The 24,068-nt window shown below is 37.9% G+C and overlaps 1 protein-coding gene across 2 annotated transcripts in view; it reads right to left on the bottom strand.

Annotated features, from left to right (window-relative positions):
- Nucleotides 1-2,279: 2,279 nt before the first annotated feature.
- LOC109042077 (uncharacterized) overlaps nt 2,280-24,068 on the bottom strand; it is a 65,708-nt gene continuing 43,919 nt past the window's right edge. Inside the window, exons 7-13 of one of the 2 annotated variants that reach the window (XM_019058638.2) lie at nt 20,445-20,638; nt 12,580-12,784; nt 11,126-11,394; nt 9,506-9,670; nt 6,445-6,712; nt 2,891-3,011; nt 2,280-2,519 (exon numbers count right to left, since the gene is read on the bottom strand). In XM_019058638.2, the coding sequence (XP_018914183.2) occupies nt 2,329-2,519; nt 2,891-3,011; nt 6,445-6,712; nt 9,506-9,670; nt 11,126-11,394; nt 12,580-12,784; nt 20,445-20,638 (1,413 nt within the window). In that variant the 3' untranslated portion in view covers nt 2,280-2,328. The remainder of the gene's footprint in view (nt 2,520-2,890; nt 3,012-6,444; nt 6,713-9,505; nt 9,671-11,125; nt 11,395-12,579; nt 12,785-20,444; nt 20,639-24,068) is intronic. The other variant, XR_002010043.2, reaches the window with a different exon arrangement.

Here is a 24,068-nt window from a genome sequence, read left to right on the forward strand (position 1 = left end):
CTGACATTAGTTTTTAGAAGACAAGCAATGAAAATGTCACAATTTAGCCTAACAGAATTTAATTACAAATTGAATCTGCCACTGAGTCTAATACAGAATTACAATTCCAAATCTTTCATACTTAAAATTATTTTAGTCTAAAAAGACTCTTTTTTCTGCGTATCTCAAACTGGTAACTGATTATTTACAAAATGCTCATGAATCACAAAAAAATTGAAGTATTTTCAATGCCACTAATCATGTGATGGATTGGATTTTATCAGGACAGCACAATTAATTGATAATCGCCCTAAATATCCTTTAAAACGGTACACAGAGAATGCAATGTAAACTACCCTGAATTTTATTCATCACTTAGTCAGTGCAAATATTCATTTACTGATAATGACACTGATGAAAAAATTCAAAGATGTCCAGAGAAGGACAGAGGGTAAAGAAAGGAAACCTATTGAATAATTCAGTCAGAGAGGTGATGAGACTCATCCTCCTTACAACACTTCTGATAAACGCTTTATCCTGAGTATGTTGAGTTTGAAAGTGTGAAAGCCATCCATAGAGTCAGCTTCCCTGTTTAAAACCTTTTGAATGGAAGGAGATAAATCAAATCCATAAAGAGGCACCTGTGAGGCATACCCTCAGTTTTCAAAAAACGCCCAAATTTTTGAAAATCAGTCAGAGGGCTTGGGAAAAAAAACTCAAATTCCCAGAGAGGACCTCACGTCCCTACTAGCCAGCAGCTGCCACTCCTGGATCTTTGGCAAATCGCAGCAAAGTGTCTGAAGTGCTCCTTCGAGAGCAATAGGTGCTGAGAGCAAGGATGTTGTATTTATTCAGAACCTCATATTCTCAGGTTTACTTTAAAGCATTCATTTGACGCTTTTGATCACCGATCAGCAAGCAAACCAGATTTTTTTCAAAAACCTGCAGATGCAGATCTTTGCTGCAATTTTTAGAGCGAAATTAAAAATTTACTGAGCATGCAATCCGACGTCATATTTAACTATAATCACAGGCTGCGATAGAGAGGTTTTCATGAGATGTTACTTTCTCAGGAACTGGTTGATTGAATATAAGAAACTGATACATCAAATTAAAGCTGGGATTATGAGGATGAAAATTGTTCAAATATCTGACTTCAAGCACTCGTTATCCTGAGGGAAACTTTGTTGTGATTTACTAAAGCACTGGGAGGTAGGCTTGTCCCAACAAAAGGTTGCTTCAGTCAAAGGGAATTTTCTTGCAAATACCGCAATTAATTTTCAAAAAGTTGGGCTTATCCTGAAAGCTGTGATTATGCATATTCATTGTTTCAATTTACCTTCCTATTTACAAGGGGAGGCTACCAATTGTCCCCCTCCGATCAGGTTCAAATTTGGCAGAGAGGTAGAATAGGTTAATATAAGAAACCATATTTTTTTTTTTAGGTGCCAATGCCCAGCTATTTTTAAGTAATGCATTTTTGAAGTTACCGTTTTTTCGTGTCAGCAACGCGCTCAAGTTGAGCCTACTGTGCGCGCACCTTTTAATGCGATCCGAGAATCTTCGGATAATGTGAAGTTGTTGGCCAAGTAGAAGCGCGCTCGCCTACGGCGCCGCGAGTTTGGGATTTGATGCTTGTTCCGAAAATTTAATTTTTACGATTGATTCTTTTGTTTTTTAATCGCTTTATGAGAGCAAATTGTAAGTGACCTTGTAAACGTTATGATACTAATTATATTTTTTTCCGATTTTGTGAAACAATCATAAAAAAATAAAAATAAATAAAAAATACATAAAAAATAATTAGGATCATAACGTTCACAAGGTGACTTACAATTTGTTCTGATTAAGCAATTAAAAAACAAAATAATCAATTGTAAAAATTAAAGTTTCGGAAGAAGCATTAAACCCCAGACCTGCGGCACCATGGGCGAGCGCGCTGCCGCTTGGCCAACGGCCTCACAGGACTTGAGAGTCACTCGGATCGCATTAAAAGGTGCGCGCACAGTAGGCTCAACTTGAGCGCGTTGCTGACACGAAAAAACGGCAACTTCGAAAATTTATAACTCAAAAATGGCTGGGCATTAGCACCTAAAAATAATACGGTTTCTTATATTAACCTATTCTACCTCTCTGCCGAATTTGAACCCATTCTGAGAGGGACAATCCGTAGCCTCCCCTTTAGAGGTTCAAAAATAGAGAGGATTATTTCATGGATGCCCCTTGTAGTGAGATGTAATTGAATGCCAAGTATTTACTGGTCATACTTAATGTGGAGGTCAATAAAGTAACTTTGAACAAACTGGAAGAAACAGATCTAAGACATAAACAACCAAAGATAACAGACAATTAGTAGACTGACCCAGAATGATTTGGAATGGGAGCAGGTAAATTAAAACATTTTAATAAGGCAGATAAAGTAGATCGAACCGCTTCAGAAGCAAGGCTTGTGTAATTTACTCTAGAGGAGCTGGCGGATGAGGCATTCTCTCCAGTGTAGACGGCATGTGCATTAAATTTCCCTCTACCAAATCCACACTCTGTAAGAGAGAAGAAAAAAAAATTCATAACTATCTAAATTGATGTGACATTTTTGTAAAAGTATTTCATCCAGGCTAAAAAGAATGCCTGATCACAGGCTGACGCATAAATATTTGGCAGAATCTGAAGTAGAACAGACATCAAAGAATAAGAAAGTTATGTATCTCATCAAGGGCACATTGTTGAACTAGAGGAGAGATGCGAGTGCACAGCATTTTGTTTGATTTTTTTACCTTTTGTGATTGTTAAGAGAGAAGATGAAAGAGATAGAGATAAAGGTAATCTCTTCCAAAGGAACATTCATCACTCCTTCACCATTAGGAAGTATTACAGTATCATAGCGGATAAAGAGAAGCAATTCAGTGCTGACCTTGCGGATAAAACACCTGATTATTTTGGTCAAATTTACTGGATGACTTATTGGACAGTGCGGCTTTTTGTAATTCTGAGTGCAGCATATCTACAAGGCTCCTTGCTTTTGGGTCAAGTTGCTGTAACAAAACAAGAGTAAATTTTGAATGAAAAAATCTCTCAATTGGTTTTAGGAAGGATGTATGACAGGTTTTTTAGAGTTGATTAGGGAGTCTCTCAAAGTAAATTGATGCTAAAGATTAAGGTGCCAGAAAAAAATTAGGATGGAAGGGACTGATTAAAATTCATCCCTCCCTAGAGATATGAAGACAATTTCCAAGTAGAAAATCATTTCCTACTAAAACAGTGCAAGTAGACTTATTTACAAAATTTAGAAAAAGAACATTCAACTGTAGGGAGAGAGATGCGAAGTTTGTTTTGCTACATCATGTGGGCAAGTAGTCGATCACTGAGCCGAATGTCTACCAATGGACCAGTCGCATCAACTGTCAAAAATCTGCCAAACTGACTGTCGATCGACCAGTCTAATCTACTGTTTCAAAATCGACTTTGAATCAGCCAGTTAAATCGTCTGGCGATCGAACAGTCAGATCGACTAATGCAATGAACTAACAATCAACAGGCTGAATAGGCCGTGATTGATCAGTCGTATCTTCTGTAGATTATTCAGCCACCCTGACTTCAATGGTCCAGTGAAATCGACTATCAATTGACCAGTTGCATCGTCTGTTGATCCATCAGTAGAATAGACTGGTCGATTGACAGAGGATTCGACTGGTCGATCCACAGACGACTTGACTGGTCAAGGTACTGGTTGACTGAAAGAAGATTTGACTGGTTAATCGACAGAAGATTTGACTGGTTAATTGACAGAAGATATGACTGGTTAATCGACAGAAGATTCAATTGGTCAACTGACGGACATATTAACTGGTCAAATCACTGATGATTCAATTGGTGGCTTGACTGAAGACTCTTCATTTAACTGAAAATTTGATTTACTGATCAACAGAATTATCAACTTGGTATTAACAATGATGGGCAGGAGATTTGACTGAGCAATAGACAAAAGAATGGACTTGTCGAAAGACAGAAGATTCGACTGAATAATCTTTGGACCGTTCTACTGGTCTATCGATAGATGATTGAAGTGGTCGATCTCGCCTAGATAATCAACAGTCCATTTGCCTGGCTGGTCAACAGATGATTCGACTGGTCAGTTGAAAGACGATTTGGCTGGTTGAATGACAAGTGGAATTGACTGTTGACCAACAAACGTTATCTATTGTCAAAAGACCAGTCAAATTGTCTCACAATTGACCATTCGACAGGTTATTCAACTGGTTGAAAGAAAGAAGGTTCGACTGGTAGACTGACGGAAATGTAGACCGGTTGATAGAAAGATGAAAATTTGGCTGGTTAATTGACCTGTTCAATAGACGGACTATTTGACTGGCCAAATGACAGATTTGCTTGCTTGATCAACAGACAATCCAGTTGGTCCAATGGGTCCATTGAGAGACGATTCAATTTCAGAATTGACTGAAAATTCAATTGATTGATCGACAGGTGAGTTCACCAGTTACATGGTTTCCACGATTGCTTCATTTTCCCATTCCCTGACTTTCTTTACTTTTCCCCCACTCCTAAATTTCCGAATTCTCTGACTATTCTCTAACCCTCGATCAGAACCTCCAACTGGATTATTTTTCTTTTATTTATGCTGATTTTTCCAAACTATGGACACAACCTCTACTTGTGGCAATTCAGATGAGGAAAAAGGTACCCTGGAGTTGTTAGCGCTCTCTCGAATGACATCAGGTGAAGTTGCTAAGCTGTTATGCTCTATGCGAAATTGCCCAATTTTTCCAAAAAAGTCCCTAACTTTTACAGGTGGCTGTGAATCTTTGACATTCTCTGACTGTCCAAGTTTTCTGGAGCGCTGGAAACCCTAGATTGTTCTTTTGGAATGTCAACCTTTCTCAAACTACGAGTAAGAACCTGAAAAAATAACCCTACAAATGTTAAAAATTGCTGGGATAGACCCACTCAAAACGATTTTAGAGAATTTTTACCTGTTTCATTGAAATGGAGCAGAATAATTACATAAAATCATATTCTGAAAAAATAAAACATTTTTTCGTTTCTTTCTTTTTTTTGGCCTTGTTATAAAATTAGACATATTTTTAAACCAAAAAAATTACGTGCACTGTTGTGGGAGTAAAAATGATTAAATTACAAAAATACTTTGCGTCTGGATGCATCTACTCTAAAAATTGGTTCAGATGGTTTTTAAAGAGGGCTGGAAGTGGCCTTCCTTAATTTACTACTGCAGTTTTTTACTTAATGGTGAGGCTATTTGTGGGACAGGCTGCGGTGTGATAACTTATCTTTAATGGTTTTTAGAATGAAAATCTCCAACAAACCTGTGGAATTCATAATGAAAACAATTACTAAAACTATTAATTAAGTCATGTGCTCCCAAGGCTATTCCTTGCAATCTATTTCAGATCTTTCGTCCTTGTACTTCATTAAATTCCGTGAGAAGAAGGTTTAAACTTATTTTCAGTGATTTTCAGGCAGAGAAAGTTATGCACACTTCTAGAATCTTTAAGAAGAAAATACTCAAACTTGTCCTAATAGTCAGTCAATCACAAGCAGAATAACAGTCTGTAAAAACCTAGTGGTTAATTTTATTTTTACTTATGCTTCATGTCGGTTTACTTAAAGATGGTTCGAACTTATTTTTAGTGGTTTACAGAATGAAACACTTTCAAACTTCTGCAATCTTCAGTTCGGTTGGGTTAGGTTAAAGATTTGGACATTTCTCTGCATGCAAGATGAGGGCAGCACTAGTTGATAGAGGAACGGAAACACGATAAAGAAGCGTCAACCTGTGTCTGTTCACAGGTGCACTTTACCACCTTTGCTCTTCGTAAAAATGCAGTAAGTCGACACTAAAGCAAGTTTAAAGCTTTTACAACACCATGTAGATAAGACGTGCGTGCTGGTCTAAAATATCTCACATGAGATTCTATTTATAGCATTGAAAGAGCAATTGAAAAAATGAGTGAAATACAGCAATAAAATGCTCAACAAAGCAAAAACTGTATAACAGGTGGGAAACGTTTTAACCAGTTTTTGAAATTTCCGTGGTGTTATCTTCATTAGTGAAAGAGAAATTGATGAGTTGTAAACACAGCGTTGTTTAAAGCAGCTTTACTGAGATAAACTGAAAGATGAAAAAAAAAGAAACAAGAACCTATTTGGCCAAGAAGAAAATCTTGTTCCATCATGACAACGCACCTCATGTTTGCAGTCTCAATGGCAAAACTGTCAAAATTTTGCTTCAAAATTCCACCTCATACCCCTAAATCACTGAATTTGGCACTATCGAACTATTATTTATTCCCAGAATAAAAAAGATTTTTGGATGGTTGGTGATGTTTTTTCTATTCCAAACTTATGATTAGCAATCATAGACAAAATTTTACATTCCTATATGGTATAATTAAATGCTAAAACGAAATTTATAAAAAAGTAAAAGCACACCTCTTGATCTTTACGAAGCGCCATTAACTGACGAATGGTCACAGGTTGCTTATTGAGCAGTGCTTGAGAAATTACAGACAACTGGCGATAAAGAGCTGCAGCAAATTCGTCATCCAATGGTGGTTGATGATTAAAAAGGGGAGGAGTTTTAGGATTGCTGATTTTGCGTAAATGTAAAGGGGTTAGAGGAGATGTATGCATCTGTTGGTTTGAATCATCTGGGCCACCGAGGAATCCTCCGGCCTCCATCTTTAACGTTCTGGAAGAACTAAAGTCACAAACTGATGAGTAATCATCCACATGAAAACTATGAAAACAACAAGACACATTCCTGAGAGAGGGTTAATCCTCTGCGTCTGAATTATCTTAGGAAACAGATTGTGTCAGACAGACAGGAATTACTCTAATCTACGATGTTGGGTCTTTCAAATTCAAGAGACACTGCCTCTTTTGATCTCAAAAAGCACATTTCAAATGAGGCAAAGCGGGTTACAGCAGTGGCTCCTTTTAATTTGCATGGGCCCATGCTAGAAATTAGGGTACTACTGTCCCGAAAAAGGAAAGGAAAAAGCATAAAAAGCTAGACAGCCTCCTGCCCAACAGAGGAAAATGTACTGCAAAAATAAGCAAGAGAGTTGTTTCTTCTTAATAAAGGAAGAGGAAGAGACTTTCAGATCAAACATACCGTTTGTAGGCAAATAAAGCATGGCATGGTTATGAAGAAATAATACATAAACGATAACTTTGAAAGGATGCAAAATTTAGAAAGTTAAGAGGCAAATTCAGGGTTACATGGATTAGAAGCTGTAGGAAATTGTTCATAATTACCCTCGTTTCATTAGGTTGGGGTGCACTTAATTTGATGTATATTTAGGAAAGTTTAGAGGTGCTCAACGGGAATGGATGTCGGAAACTTGGGGAAAATGTCGGACCAAAAACTATAGGTTGCGTTGAACGAGAAAAATTTCAAAGTAACTAGTCTGTGCGTGCATCAGATTTTCGGTTCAGAAAAATACACATGAGGTATTAATCAGAGTTCCCTCTTAGTACAATTAACCATCCAGTTAAAATTAACCCAGTCTATCAACTCGACCAGATCTCTGGTTACTTCCATTAATTTGAGTTTTCCATTTTTATGCAAGGATACTACATTTTTGTCAGATTGCCTCGTCCTAATGCATGTTTACCTCGTTTCCAAATCCATGTTTTTGACGAGACTCACGTTTTTTGACTAAACCTGAGTTTCTTTACAAAACTCGACTTTTTCAACGAAACTCAAGTTTCTCGACCGAAACCGAGTTCTTCGACGAAACTCGAGGTTTTCGACCAAATTTTCAAAATTTCCCGCTTCAGATCCTCGATTCTTGGTTTTCCCCAATCCTATTTGCTATGCACCCTGGTTAAGATATAAGACTGACATCTGGAAGAAACTTCCCCTTCTATGGACGCTTTTCCAAGGAAGTTTCTATGTGGGGCCATAAAAGTTTCTGCTTTGATACCTGGGCAAAGTTGCTGGTTTGGAAATTCACTTTATCATCTTTATAACAGATTGCTTTACAACAGAAATTATCAACCACCGAAAATTCCAGTGATGTACGAGGTCTGTCCGGAAAGTATCCGACCTTGCTGATTATCTCGCCATCAACGGTTGATAGGACGGTTGGGGCTTGGGAATATCTTTGCAGAGACTCTCTTGAGTGCAGGTGCACAGCCGGATTATCACACGTTGGATCAGTCATTGGTAAATCGCCGATTAGTGCGTGCTATTCTGCTGTGATCGTCGGATTTTGTTTTTCCCAAAAAAGAGGAAGTTAAGAAGAGTGGGGTGGGAAGAGTTGGTGAGGAGATCATCAAAGGGGATGCGTCTTGGGTCGACCATGAGACAAAAGTACAATCGCCAGTTTAGATCGCACCTGGGAGACCTCGCCCGTAGAGAGCTCGGAAGAGTCGTAGCATTGTGAAGACAATGTTGACTATTTTCTTCGATCATGCAGGTGTTGTCCATCATGAATACACTCCCCAATGCTCTGCTATCAATAAAGAGAGCTCCTGAGAAACTTTAAATACCTTAAGGGGCCTTGGGGAGTGTATTCATGATGGACGACACCTTCATGATCGAATAAAACAGTCGACATTGTCTTCACATTGCTGCCACTCTTCCGCGCTTTCTACGGGCGAGGTCTCTCAGGTGCGATCTAAACTGGCGATTGTACTTTTGCTTCAGGGTCGTACCCATAGACCAAAGACGCGTCCCCTGTGATGATCCCTTCACAAACTCTTCCCACCCCACTCTCCTTAACTTCTTCTTTTTTAGGAAAAACGAAATTATCAACCGTTGATGGCAAGATAATCAACAAGGTCGGATACTTTCCGGACGGACCTCGTAAGGTGATTAAAATGACAAAGAAAACTCGTTACTTCCTAAACCCTCATTTACGATCAAGAAAATAAAACGTTGCACTTACTTACATCAATTCACTGAACTTTTCCCTTCCTGCTTAAGTGTACCCACTCTTCGGGAGATAAATTAGGCAACTTTTATCCCTTAACCTTCTCAAGGTTTAGGGGTCACCCCTCTTAAACTTCGGTTCAAATAAGTTTACCTTTTTAAGTGCCAGCAAGGATAGTAGATAGCACCTACTCAAGCAAATGAAAAAAATAAACCTGCTTGAAACGGGGTCTACCTTCAGTCAAGACAGAGGTTAGGAAATTATTTGTTGTTGAAGAGTAGTGGCATAACTGACACACCTCAAAAAATTATGAGAACAAATTTTCAAAAGTATTGATTTTAGTAGTTTGAAGCCCAACAAAATCAGTCGAAATTTCCCATTTTGACTATAGAAAGCTTGGTAAAAAATCAATAGCTCATTTTGAACCTTTAGTAGTAAACTTGGTATTTTTAGCACTAGAACTTAATAAAACTAGCAGGAAAACAAAATAATTTAGTAAAATAAAAAAATGAAATTCTAAAACATGCAACTTTATCATTTGCTACTTTAACTTTGAACAATCTCAACCTTTAATATTCATCTCTTGCAAACGATAATAATTTTAGACTTACCCGCCATCTGTAGACCCAGAGTACTCTTCGAACGACTTATGTTTCAATAAAGTTGCTTTCCCACCATTGTTGATGTTTGTTTCTTGCTCCCGTATCTGTCGCCTCCTTTTTTTGCTCCATAACTCATGACAGTCTTGCCATGTTGGTAACTGAGGGACAGGCATCCTATGTAGTCATTTCAAGAAAATTACTGGTGTTAGTAAAAAAGCAATTTAAAATGAAAAGCACCTCAGAGAGGTGCCAACTTACAACAACTTAAAACGGAGAAAGCGGTTTTAGAGACTTAACTACTCTACAAAACTCAATGTGAAAAGTATTCAGGCTGACTTTCTCTAACAGGCAGATTGAAATTTTCATGAAAAATCATCTGAATTTACCTACTTCAAAATCCTTGAGGAGAAAATCCCGCGATTTGATTTTCAGGCTGTTTTGTGCCATTATTTAGTCCATAAAGAGAAATCCTTTTTTTAAAAACAAATTAAACAAAACGATGTCGGTTTTTTATTGGAGCCAAATTAATTTTCTTGAAGGCAGTCTTATTCCGCACTAAGCAAGAGGTTATTAGTTCTAGCCAGTCCTGCCAGTGCAAAGATTGTACCCTCTCCTTCTCACTGCATATGTTGATTCTGCTTAAGCAACTCCATGTCTTTCAGATTCAAACAGCTGGCTTTCAAAGAGAGATCAGTTGACTACCTTATCTAAGAAATGAATGGCATCGCGTCACACCACATGTTGTGCTCATTAAAAGAAATAAGTGTGAAAGGCAGAGGACTCCATAACGCACTATCTCACTACTCAAACTAGCCCGCCCAAGCGTCCATATGGAATGGGTGAAAACAATACAAGGTCATGGCTACTCTGAGAGGGGAGGGAGGTTTGATCAATACCTCCTCCATAGGCCGAAGTGATCTTCATGGGCAAGAAAAGGCATAGGGAGCACTCATTAACCTCCACCATCCAGAGAATAGTCTACGTGTTCAAGCGGAAATATCTCAACTCCTACACAAGGGAATCTGCTAATTTCATGGTTATATGTTAATAACAAACTTAATGTCGATCTAATATAGATTCATTGTATGTGATCAAATGTACCTGGAGCTATTGAGGTAACCCCCCCTCCCCCCATCGTGCTTAGGATTCTTTCCAGTCAGTCACTTGTGATGTCAGGTTATTCACTAAGCTCAGTGTTTAAACCAGTAGGTCACATGATTACTTAACTCCTTCAATCAAAATGTATCCTTTTGGAGAAGGGATAATATATTCTATCACTCTTGATAGTAATTCGATTAAATTATTTTTGCAATAATTTATTGATTAATTGCTGTAATCTGTGCTGTTCCATTAGAAGCATACAGTATTTGTATACATTAGTAAGTAGAGAGATAGAATGTTTTTGATAATATTTAAGTGCTATACTGATAAATCAGCACTTAAATATATTTAAACAGAAATATATTTAGAAAGATATATTTTAATAGAAGGAATTTCTTTGATAACTATTAGTAAGTAAAGAAATAGGAAAGTTTAAATAATAATATTTAAGTGCTCCTTTTTTTTTGTCAAATGAAGGGGTAAGAAAATAAGAAATGGTCTCAGCATCACAAAAAATTGAAAACTTACGTAGTAGGATCTACATCTTTGAGCCATGTTGATTTAAGACATTGGTCGACTGAGAATCTATGCTCAGGGTCTATCTCCAACATTTTGTCCAATAAATCTAGAGCCGATGAGGGCATGAATGAAAACTCTTCCTTGAGTCTTCTCATATGAATTTTCTTCGGTTTTAACATGTGCCACAAAGGAAGTTTGATCACTGATGGCCAGACAGCAGGAGTTGGCGTGCCGCACAGGCGAGAAATGATATCTAGAAGCATCATTTCCTCACTTGCCTGAGAAAATAGATCAACAATAATGAGCCACTCTAAGACGAATAAAATCCAGGAATTAAATAATTCTAAGACTTATTAAAAGTTCCTAGAGATATTGAATCAGTGAGTACCAAACCATTCGGGTTTATTTCAACTTCAGATTTTGAACGGCAAAGAATTTAAATTTTAAATTTAATTGTAAGTTTAAACTTCTTCATTAAAATTTAAATTGAGTAAATTTAATAGTAATTATGAAAATGTATACTTTCATTTAACTTGAAAATGTTGATAAAATAAAAATAAAAATCAATAATGGGTCAAAAATCAAATATCAATTTATAGGTACTACTTATGGTAGTACTACTAAGGGGCACATGATATCATTTTAAATTCTTAAGTCTCTAGGCCCCTTCCTGGCCCCATAATGGCTACACTTAACAGCTTAGCCCTTATAATAGCTATTTTTACTTTCTTGCTCCGCTCACGGGTAAATAAAATATTGTCATCGTCCAAATAAAAAAAAAAAATGAAATTTCACCATTTCTAGGCGTTTTTTTGTTATTCTTCTTCAAAGTGTCAAGGAAAATTTTGTATCTCTTCTCCCTGACTTTCCAGGTTTTCCCTGACTCTTGGGTTTTCTGTCTCTCTGACTTTCCCTCGCGACTTTTTCAAAAGAAACACAAAAATGAACATAGTTTGGCATGAAGTATGAGTTCGAATTAGAAGGAGCTTGAATTTCTGGGGGATAATTCACTACAAACCGGGAGTTCCTTACTCTCCGGTTAAGCGTTTTCTCTCCTTCCACTCTCCCAGACTAGATGTGCTTTCCCGATCACTGAACACCCTGTTATTGTGCCTTTTTTCATTTCTTCCTTTGTTGATATTTTAATTGTAAAAATGGAGATGAATAAATAAAGATATCTCATGAGCTACTAGTGCCTGTGTTTGGTCTGATCTCAAACCTGATGCATGAGCTTTAGCCCTGGGGAGGGAGTGCACAATCTTCATTGGTATAGGTATTTCAATAGGATCCCCAACAACTATCAAGACATTAAAATAATTGCTAAATCAAAGGCCAACATATGAAAGTTTTACCGGAGTATTACCATGACCTTGGAGGTTAAGGCCGCTAAGGTTGTCAAGTAAACAATAGAAATTGACAAGGAAACGGGCCAAGGGGATTTATTCAACAAACAGGTTACATACCTGAAAAAGCGGTCTCTTGAGGAACAATTCACCTAATATGCAACCACAGGACCAAACATCAACTGCTGGTCCATATCGCTTCTCTCCAAGCAGTAATTCTGGGGGTCGATACCAGAGGGTGATTACCTTATTTGTGTATGGCCTTTGTCGATCCTCAGCATTATACAACCGAGCTAATCCAAAGTCTGCTAATTTTACTTGACCTCTGCAACAAATTATCCAAACAGCAACTAATTAACAAGAAACTCTGACGAATTTCAAGTAATAAATTTCCGTGTGCATAATAGTGTGAGTTAGTAATGTTTCTTGATTGAACTGTATTTTGCGATTCGGCACTATCATTTTTAACTCAGTTTAGAAACAACATATGTACCATTACTTTCCCTGTGCACAAAATTGATTTTACAGATGAGTTAAATAATGTAGACCCTAATTGCAAAATGTAGTCCGACTAGCATTTAACGTTGCCTAATTTTTACCCATGTTCTATGTATTTTCATATCAGAGAAATAAACTACTCAGTGCCTTTGAGGTTCCTGGAAAGAGCGACGCCAAAAACGACCGTTTTTTGGCACAATTTGGGCCAGCAGGGATTTTTCTGAAACCGGGCCCAAACGATAACTTATGATACCCTAAAACTCTGGTTAAAATTTTAGCTCGAGTATACGCACGGTTTTTGAGAAATGAGGGGGCAAAGTTGCCAAATCGCCATCATTCTGGACAGCATTTCTACAGCAAAAAGACGGGGAAAATGGACGAAAAAGTTACACCTTTGATGGGTTTCGGCTGTAAATGTTCTCATTGGGCCCCCAAACACTTAACCTTGTTCAGTTTCAAAAATTTTGGTCGCACAGTGGTCCAAAATGGGGAGAAATCGTTGACAAATCAGGATTCTTTGTCAAATTTTCAGAAATGGAAGTAAAATTGTCGGTCTGCTGCAGTTTTCATGGCTAACAATGTTCTTATCGGTCATCAATGCATGAAATTGTGTTCAGCTTCACAAATTTACATCGCACAGTGGTCAAAAATGGGGGAATTAGTGGATAAATTAAGATCCTCTGTCTAACTTTTTAAAAATGGAGTGAAACTGTTGGTCCCCAGTAGACTTTAGATCCCGGAAAAATTCTTTAAATTCTTTTTTTGACTATTTAAATCTTTTTTTAATTTCCTCTCTCCATTTTTCCTTCTTTTTGTAAATTTCTGAAAGTTTGCATATTTTATTGAGTTAATGCTACAAAGTCTATTCTATAACAACGTTCTACAAACAATACGGTCTGACATGTGGTAATAATTAAAAAAATTAAGAACATGAATTTTTCCGGGATCTAAGCCTTACTGGGGACCAACAGTTTCACTCCATTTTTAAAAAGTTTGACAGAGGATCTTAATTTATCCACTAATTCCCCCATTTTTGACCACTGTGCGATGTAAATTTGTGAAGCTGAACACAATTTCATGCATTGATGACCGATAAGAACATTGTTAGCCATGAAAACTGCAGCAGACCGACAATTTTACTTCCATTTCTGAAAATTTGACAAAGAATCCTGATTTGTCAACGATTTCTCCCCATTTTGGACCACTGTGCGACCAAAATTTTTGAAACTGAACACGGTTAAATGTTTGGGGGCCCAATGAGAACATTTACAGCCGAAACCCATCAAAGGTGTAACTTTTTCGTCCATTTTCCCCGTCTTTTTGCTGTAGAAATGCTGTCCAGAATGATGGCGATTTGGCAACTTTGCCCCCTCATTTCTCAAAAACCGTGCGTATACTCGAGCTAAAATTTTAACCAGAGTTTTAGGGTATCATAAGGTATCGTTTGGGCCCGGTTTCAGAAAAATCCCCGCTGGCCCAAATTGTGCCATTCTTGGCGTCGCTCTTTACTATAGATTATAAAGCATATCCTCACAAAATTTCAAGTTCCAATTCTGCTTAATTTTCTGCTAAATTCGTAGAATATGAGAGAAAACTAGGCAACATTCAATGCAGTTAGATTGATCCTGGTTACATTAGTCTGATTACGGAAAAATTGAGAGCAATATGGAGATGCAGTTCAGAATTAAATTTTTTTAACATTCTGTACACAGTCAAGAGCACAGCAGAGTGCGTCTTCAAAAATGTGTAGCTTATTTATACTCTCAACTACAAACAGAACTTATGCTGGTCATCCAGAAATGTTTCAATCTTAATCGAAGACAACCAAAGATAAAAAGGATCTAAAATATACCTGTAAATTAACCATACTCTTAACTTCAGTTAGAGCCCAAGTTCATTGAAAAATTAGACAAATGGAAGCTTATAGCATCCATCGTACGGTGCCGCTGTGCATTGTGGGGGGATAAGGCTGAGCTAGGACAGGAAAAGTAAATTGGCATGTGATAAATAGCCCTAATATGACACATATCTTCTTAATGATTGGCTGATGAATCGACCCTTCTTCATTTCACTAGGGTTGCTCTTACTAGTGGTGATGCTACTTGCTTTACACAACACCCTACTATACATATACAATTAACGGAGAGCTTTGAACATGATTTTGTCAAATCTGCTTTTTTCGCTAAATGCTGCTTGGTCAGGACGGCCTTCACAGGATTCTGCAATTAACTTTCTTGCTCATCTCTCAGTTATTTCTTCGTTTTTTGGCAGAAAAGAGTTTATCAAAGTCATGCTATGAGGGTCTTTCAGAAAATAGGTTCCCCCTCAGATTGATCAAAACTTAAATAATTACAAAAACTTAGATTTTTGAAGTTTAACAGTATATTGACTTTTATTTTTGAATCAACCAATCCTTTGAAAATCGAATTTCTTCTTCTATGGTTTTCACCTATAGTTTCTTCCACATTGGATTTAAAGGTCAGTAATAAATACATTTGCACTGGTTGCTTGACTAAAAACATGCATGAAATCATGGTAGAGGAAATACAATGCCTACAAATGCTATTGATAAAAAGGAAAACAAATCTAGATTTGCAAATGACACCACATACAAATAATAGGCTCAAGGATCTGGCCTAAAAGTGGTACGATTCCTTTTCGCTGTGTAGTAGCACTCATTGAAATAGTGGTCCATTCATTGGGTCATGTGAGTTTCATGGTGAAAAATTATGTAGATCAGGATGTGCAGATGAAGATGTTGAGATGAGCAAAAAAAAATTAGTGAAAAACAGGAGCTTTCGGAACGATATGCAGACAGGATACGGTGATAAAGGAAGGAAAGCGACTCAGAAGTCCGTGCAGAAACAGAAGACCTTGCAATGGTTGTTAGTGCATCAATGTGCAAGTTGCAAGGTGAAAGGTTTGACAGCTGAACAATTGAAAGAGGATAGAGGATTAGCGAGCCAGTTTAAGCATCGTAAGCATCAAGGGTATTTGCTTCAAGAGAGAGCACTGCTGGACCTCCTCCTTGGCAACCTTCTATGCCTACAGATAAAAAGCGAGGCTGTGCATGGACTGCCACTTTTTCATTTCTAGGGGGAAAGCAGCAAGGCATTTTCAGCAACCCCTTCAGCGAGCAGAGAGAGTAGATGAAAGCTCTTCACTCCGCCCCCTAGAGCGCTCTTTGTACTTGTTTTGGAGCAATAGAAAATCATTTCTTTTTTAAGGCAATGAGAAAAGGGAAATCTCAAGGTGGGATATTTACAGACATTAAAGTTAAGAGCATTGTCATTAATGGGTTTAAAACTTGATCCAGAATTCAGAAGGAAGAATACTGAAACTGATGCTTCCGCAGCAAGCAGGTGTATCCTCTATGAAGGGTATCTATTTTGAAAATGTATTTCCAGATTGAAGTAATCCATGTTTAGCTTGCTGGTGCATGTAGACAATTAAATGCAAATTCTTTTAGGTTTTGATAATTTTATTTTCAAAACAGTTACCACCTACTTGAGGAAGACAGGCAAAGCAACGACAGCATCAATTGATGCCTAGAGTGTCCCGTTTATTCAATTTTAATTAAATTGGACTGAAATTAAACCTGACAGTATGACTGATATGCAAAAATAATTGGATCTTTTCTGTCTTGTATAGTTTTCAAATTATATCAAATACACCATAAGTTCTGAACGATCTTTGCATTATACAGGGTTATCCATAAGTCTCTGACCACCCCTGTATCTTTTTTCCAAATTGAGATAGAAGTTTGAAACTTTGGGAATGTTCCTCGGTCTAAGATAGCAACTTTTTGGTCCCCCCAAAATTTTGGGGGGCGGCCCCCCTTAAGGGGGGCGGGGGCTAACTTTTTTTTCAAATGGCAACCCCTCCTTTGTGATACCTCATTCGAAAGATAATAAAAAAAGAAAATTTTTGGCGCAAACCGCAAGTCAAAATGTTCATTTTTGACAAAATGGCGGCCGGTCAAAGTTCAAAATGGCAGAAATTTGGCATCTCCGTTGTTTATTGACGGATTGGTGTGAAACTCGGAATCCTAGGGTTTTGCGAGATGAGAAAAACGATTCTGGCATTGGTTTTCCAGAAAACTCAGTCCTTTTCAAAATGGCGGCGGTCAAAATGGCGGCCTCGAGCGGGAAGTGGATATTTAGGCTGCATACCGTTGGATTTGCATGAAACTTGGATAACTGGGGGTATTTCGGCACGAGAAGAACGAATCTTTCATTGGATATCTGAAATTTTGACAAATTCCAAAATGGCGACGGAAAAATGGCGGGAAATAAGTTTTACGGCTGTTTACCGATGGATTTGCATGAAATTCGATATCCTGGCGGTTTTTGGCTGGGTAAAAAGGAATCTTTCATTAGATTCTTGAAATATCAAATAATTTCATGCTACTCCATCGGTAAACAGCCGTAAAACTTATTTCCCGCCATTTTTCCGTCGCCATTTTGGAATTTGTCAAAATTTCAGATATCCAATGAAAGATTCGTTCTTCTCGTGCCGAAATACCCCCAGTTATCCAAGTTTCATGCAAATCCAACGGTATGCAGCCTAAATATCCACTTCCCGCTCGAGGCCGCCATTTTGACCGCCGCCATTTTGAAAAGGACTGAGTTTTCTGGAAAACCAATGCCAGAATCGTTTTTCTCATCTCGCAAAACCCTAGGATTCCGAGTTTCACACCAATCCGTCAATAAACAACGGAGATGCCAAATTTCTGCCATTTTGAACTTTGACCGGCCGCCATTTTGTCAAAAATGAACATTTTGACTTGCGGTTTGCGGCAAAAATTTTCTTTTTTTATTATCTTTCGAATGAGGTATCACAAAGGAGGGGTTGCCATTTGAAAAAAAAGTTAGCCCCCGCCCCCCTTAAGGGAGGCCGCCCCCCAAAATTTTGGGGGGACCAAAAAGTTGCTATCTTAGACCGAGGAACATTCCCAAAGTTTCAAACTTCTATCTCAATTTGGAAAAAAGATACAGGGGTGGTCAGTAACTTTTGGATAACCCTGTATGGATATCGTCAATCTCAAGACAGTAAATTTCTGATATTTTGAAGATTCAGTAAAGTCGAATTTTTTTTCTGGTCTCATCTGTTTACAAAGGAAATTCGCTGGTCTTAGATAAATTTAAAAGTCCCATTATTGAGCTTTTCGGCAATGAGTCAGAAAGAAATGCAAGGTTGCCAACAACGTTTTGCTAACATGAGGAGGACGTTTGAGCGTATGCTGTATAAGCAGTCAGAAAAAATACAGAATAAAATATCAGTAACACACATCACCCAACCTCGAGTTGCAGTCTTCATGCCCTATGTTGCAATGGCTGTGATGCCGTTCATGTACTTTCCAATTTTTTTCTACTCAGGGCACACTCGCAAAAACCTTAGTTTTTCAACTTTTGCTCCTACTGCTACAGGAAAATTTGTCTTGTTGAGATGGGAGAATCTAATAAGTAGTTCTTATGTATCGTCTGATCCCCTGCAATATGCTCCAGTAATTTAATCCGAACTAATTTAGCCAACTTATGAAAGAGGTGTATGGAATTATTTCCGTAAACCTCGCGCGCGTTCACGAAAAAAGTCGGCGCGTGAGCAGTAGAGTCGGCGCGAGCAAAGAATCTTCGCGCGCGCGAAGAAATCTCCAAGGTCACGACAATACCTCGCGCGGGCGAAAATCTCTCGCGCGCGCTGCTACAGAGCCTAAACAAGGTCAAGACACTGCTGCCAAATGTAGATTTAATTTTAGCTTAATAGTAGGTTACGTTAGGTTAGGTTAGGTTAGTTTAGGTTAGGTTAGGTTAGGTTAGTTTAGGTTAGGTTGGGTTAGGTTAGGTTGGGTAAGGTTAGGTTAAGTTAGGTTTTAAACTTGAATTGAAAAGACGTTTGGCAACATACAACCTTGAGCCATGCGATCCTACATGGCGCGCGGCGGGTTTGCTCTCGCGCGCGTCGAGTTACACCTCGCGCGGAGAAATACTGACAGCGCGCAGCGAAACCTATGTCGCGCGCTATGGAATTGCTCCGCGCCAGTGGCGCAACCACGCGCCGACTTTCTTTGTGAACACGCGCGAGGTTTCGTGAACGCGCGCGAGGTTTACGGAAATAATTCCATACATAATCTTACCTCATTCCCACTTTCAATACCATGCACTTTCATTTACACTTTCATGAACTCTCTTTTTGGCAAGTAAAAGCTAGAGAAGTTCTTGCATTGTGCAAATTGATGATCAAGTTCCCCTCTCCTCCTACTTCAACACTTTCCTACCCCAACCAGTGCATTGATGAATGTTGGGTTTCAAAATGAATTCCAGGAAATTCCAATTTACTGCCTTGCTACACGTCACCCTGCCTTTGATGTTCCACAACTTTTACAAATAATTTGGTTTCAAAATTATCGGCGAAGTTCACCGATTTCAAAGATCACAAAATTACTGCTTTTCGACATTTAGACCAAATCATGTCTTATAATGGAAAATTTCTGATCATTTCACTTCAAGTTAGATTTGTCTCCAAATAAATCTAAAAAAATGCTGAAGAGAGCATTGCTCAGAAATTTGCTTGATTGGAGCAAAACTCCCTATCCTGGGCCCATCCAACTTATCGCAATTTCACTGTATAATGGGAGACAAACTTTTGAACTAACTTAACATATAAAATACTAATTTTAACATATTTAAGCTCTCATGGATCAAAATTGTACCATCAATTAGTGTTCGAAATATGGAATGTCCATTGTAAGGACAAAAATTGTCAATTAGCCCCTATCATCATGAAGATGATGAAGAAGGGCAGAAGTGGAGATTTCAAGGTTTTAGAAATTTAAATAAAACCATCATACTTTTCAGGGGCTTAAATTTCCTTTCTTTCAATTTTACTGGGAATTTTTTGTGAATTAGTCATGAGGCAAGAGTTCTAGGAGAAGATCCCTCTTCTACGCCTCACATTGGTAAGACAGTTTTTATGACTGGCTTTGTCAATTACAAAGGCCACAGAGTTTCATAAGGTCTCTAAGGTGCAAACAATTTCCAACAGGCTTCTTTCAAGCTTTAAATTCATCATGGAGGATTACATTAACAATTAGGACCTTAAAACCGCCTGCAGTGGAGCATGACTAGCACTTCTGGATAAAAACATATACAGTGGCATTAAGGTTGCTCTAGAAAAACAAAACAAAAATGAAAATTTTTAAGTAGTTCTAGTTAATTTCCAAATTGAAAGAGTGAGAATACTACATTTGACAAGGGCTCATTGAGAAACGTGTGCTGATGAATGAGACAATAATTGATAGCAGTTCCTTTTGTTTTTTATGTGAATTGTGAGCATTGAAGTGTTTGTTTGTCGTTATGGACAAAGCCAGCAAACTGGTATATCTGACAATAACACAAACCATCAGTTAAGTTACTGACAAATTTTGTCATTTTGGCATTGTTCTTACTTTCCTAAACTTGCAAACACCAACACTTAGGGTTCATTACCTGTTGTTCATTAATATATTACTGCACTTGATATCTCGATGTAAAAAATTCTTTCTATGGCAATAGCTTAATCCATCTAGTAACTGTCGCATGATACTAGCATTGTACGGCGTCAAATCAACCATTCCTGACTCAAGAAGTCCCATCAAGTCATGGTCCATATATTCGAACACAAGGTAGAATGAGCCTTTATCCTAGACATAATTCAAACATCTTAGTACACACATAAAGGGAAAAAGAAGTCAATAACTGAAACAATTTACAAATCAGGAGAAACCATTTAAGAATGAAAAACAGAACCAGGCTATTCTGATGAAATCTTAAAAAGGTTTTACTACACAAGTTCGTAGCAGTTAAAACCCTGAAAGCAGTATCCCCCTGTAGAGAAGCATTCAGTGACTCTCTTTTGGTGCCTCACATCCAGAGACTGCTTATGATATGCTTCGATAGCTCATAAAAGCACGCATTACGTCAAGTGTCCGGAGGCTGGATCGATTAATCATGGACACTAGGTTCAAACCTGAATGGGATACCCCTTCCTTTTGTTCTGCTCTCACGCCTCAGGTAGACGGATGTGATGGGCCAACAATGCGCTTTAAATCTGTAATGTAAACTCTTAAAAACGACAACCTAGAGACTTGACTAAGTTGATTGCATACATGTTTCGGTCTTCTTTAGTTCCAAGAAAAAAGGGAGTATCAAAAATTTTGAAGATATTTTGTCGCGTGCATGTGCATCAATGTACAAGAAAAAATTGCTGATAAATTTCCTCTCTCCAGGTGATTTTTATCATTACTTATAGTAGGCACAAAAGGCGGAAAATCACTAATTCCACTTAGCAAGTTGGACGTATTTCGCTATGAGCCTAATTAAAAGATTAAACATTCGGCTCTTTACAGGAGCTGTACCAGAACACAAACATCTAGGTTCTGGGGGCAATTAAACCATCACTCAGAGGAGGCCTCAGAAGCGAAAAATTGCTGATTTTGCGAATCAGGTTGACCGCAGAAGGGTTTCCGCCTACTTTATTGGCCGATGTTTTGTCAAAAATTTGAGAATTTTTGGTCACCCTCCCGTAAGATAAGTTAAAAAGTTTTGCTTGGACTTGCAATGTTGTCCAACATGTTGTCCGTCGAATCAGCATCTCAGGTTAGTCACCGTTACAGACGGTTGCAAATTGTAAAGAAAACAGAATTTGCGGAATCGGAATGAACAAAAATCTCTCATAAAAGACCCCTGGAAGACAACTTTACATCATTTTTCAAAGCTAAAATTATTCTCTGTCAACGAAATACTCCAGGAAAGGCATCAATTCAAGAGGGAGATCTTAAAAATTTGCATAGGCGGAAAATACTGTCACTCCAATGGCGTAACTTCATTTCTTTGTGAGCCCCGTTTCAGTTATATGTTCATGCTTTCTTGGGCTCATATGGAAATAAAGATACGCCCTTGCATCAAAGAAGCGACGCTATAAGGCACCCTAAAGTTGGTTTATGCAACAATAGTGAGACATTGGAGGTCATTGCCTTCAGAGGACTCAATAATTATCACAAGTCCAATACCAAAAAACTGCACAGGTAATGGTCAGGCGAGAGATTTGGAAGATGATGAAGCGAGCAGTTTTCAGTTTGCACCGCCTCAATCACTGGCGGATGAAATTAATGGGTGAAAAATGTGTATGGCAGCAATGCAGGCTCCTTGCCGGGACCCTATGCAGCACACCAATGCTTCCTTAATTACCCTGTCGCACTTCTCGTTCTGGAAACTGCTCCTTGCGCCAGGGTAATTAGAGTACAAGATTTAGGGCAATTCTTTCTTTCTTAATTTATGGGAAAGACTTTTCTCAATAAATTTGAAGCAAAGTGATGTAAAAAAATCCAAAAAGGCCGTGATACACTCCAGGAAATCGTTTTTGGTGCACTGTTACCAAGGAGAGCAGTTAGTTCATGGTTGAAAAATTGAAGTTTTGGGGGAACGGACCTAGTGCTATTTGAGCTGTAAATACCATTTAACAAGTCCAGCTTCATTTTTGTGATAGGAAGGGTATTGATTAGGTCCGTATTTAGGTCTGCTACCCTAAATTTTCTCAACTCAACGATTGTTTTGCTCATTGAAGGTCTATATTTTACAGACTGCATCATAATTTGGTCATTTTCGGTCTCTTCTTGGATCTAATAATAGCCTAAAAATACCATCCTGTAAAATATGGACATTCAATTAACAAAACAACTTAGAGTTGAGGAAAGTCAGCTTGAGTGGTCCCAAAACCGGCCTTCATCGATACCCCTCCTTTCACAATGATCATTAATGAGTTTATTATTAATTTTTCGAGCGCTAAATAATCGACAAATTTCATCTTTGACTAATAAAAGCTTCTGTACGTTTGATTTTGAAATTCGGAGTGTATTTCACTTCTGAGCCTAATACAGCACCTTCACAAACCAAGTGATATGAATACGAAGTAATTTTCGCTCCTCCATTAAACTGCATCACACTGGTGCAAGCAGTGGAGGTACATGCTGCTGTGTAAAAGTGAGAGACTCTCCATGAAAAGAGTTAAAGAGTTGATTCAGATTAATGCGCACTCATATCACTTGAATTGTTTGGACAATACACAGACTCTGGAATGAAATGTGCTAGAAATTTTTTGCAGAGATTCAGCGTAACTATCAATCGGAGATGGTAATGAATTGATTAATATTGGAACCAGGAAAGCGAGAATGTGGATTACGGAACAATTGTTTCCTAGTCGTCTTAGTGTGATCATCCACTTCATCATTTTCGTGGATGAAGTTTATGATGAATTCTTCCAGAACCTAAAGGTAAAGAAAATAAACCACAGTATGCAGAAATGGTCTCTCAAAGAAGGCTCGTAAGATAGCAGTTGTTCAATTTCTCACGGTTTTAAGTGCAACTTTGACAGCTTCATGACTATTTTTTCTAAATATTTTGCGGATTAAGGGGTTTGCGTGTACTAGGAAATTTTTGTGCTATTCAGTGTTTTTGCTTCACTGTTGTGCGGTTATCAATATTATGTAAAGTGAAACTTAATAGAAATTGAACGCTTTTGTAGGGCAACATGCTTATTGTAAGTTGTTGACAGAAAATTTCTTTATCACTGTCGATTTATTAGATATAACATTGGGGGTTTTCAAGTCCCTGATGAGAGACCACTTCAGGGGTGAAACTTAGAAGTGAAATGTAAATTTATTTTGTTAATTCTTTTATCTTAATTTATAATTTGTTCAATTTGTTCACACTTGTTTTTGTTTCTATTCTTGTTTTGTTTTTATTGTTGTAGTTTTGTTAATGGACTTTATCCGTGTATTTTGTAAATAAATAAATAAATAAATAAATAAATAAATCACTGAGCAAAGCAACTGAAATTTGCAGTCAAGAAAAGTTTCTCAAGACTCAAAAATAGAATCGTTGGAATTAAGCACGTTTCTGATTGATATGAGCGCATTTCTTCCTGATGTGAACACATCTTCCTCGAGGAAACTCTCTCCTTTGCCAAAATTACACACAACCAGTTACTTTTTAGTGTATTTTCCGAAGGAAAGATACACTATTGCGTTCTCCCTCATGGTGGGACCTAGACCTGGGACCATGTAAAGAGCACCG

This window comes from Bemisia tabaci, chromosome 2, assembly GCF_918797505.1.
Source record: "Bemisia tabaci chromosome 2, PGI_BMITA_v3".
Taxonomy (NCBI): Eukaryota; Metazoa; Arthropoda; class Insecta; order Hemiptera; family Aleyrodidae; genus Bemisia; species Bemisia tabaci.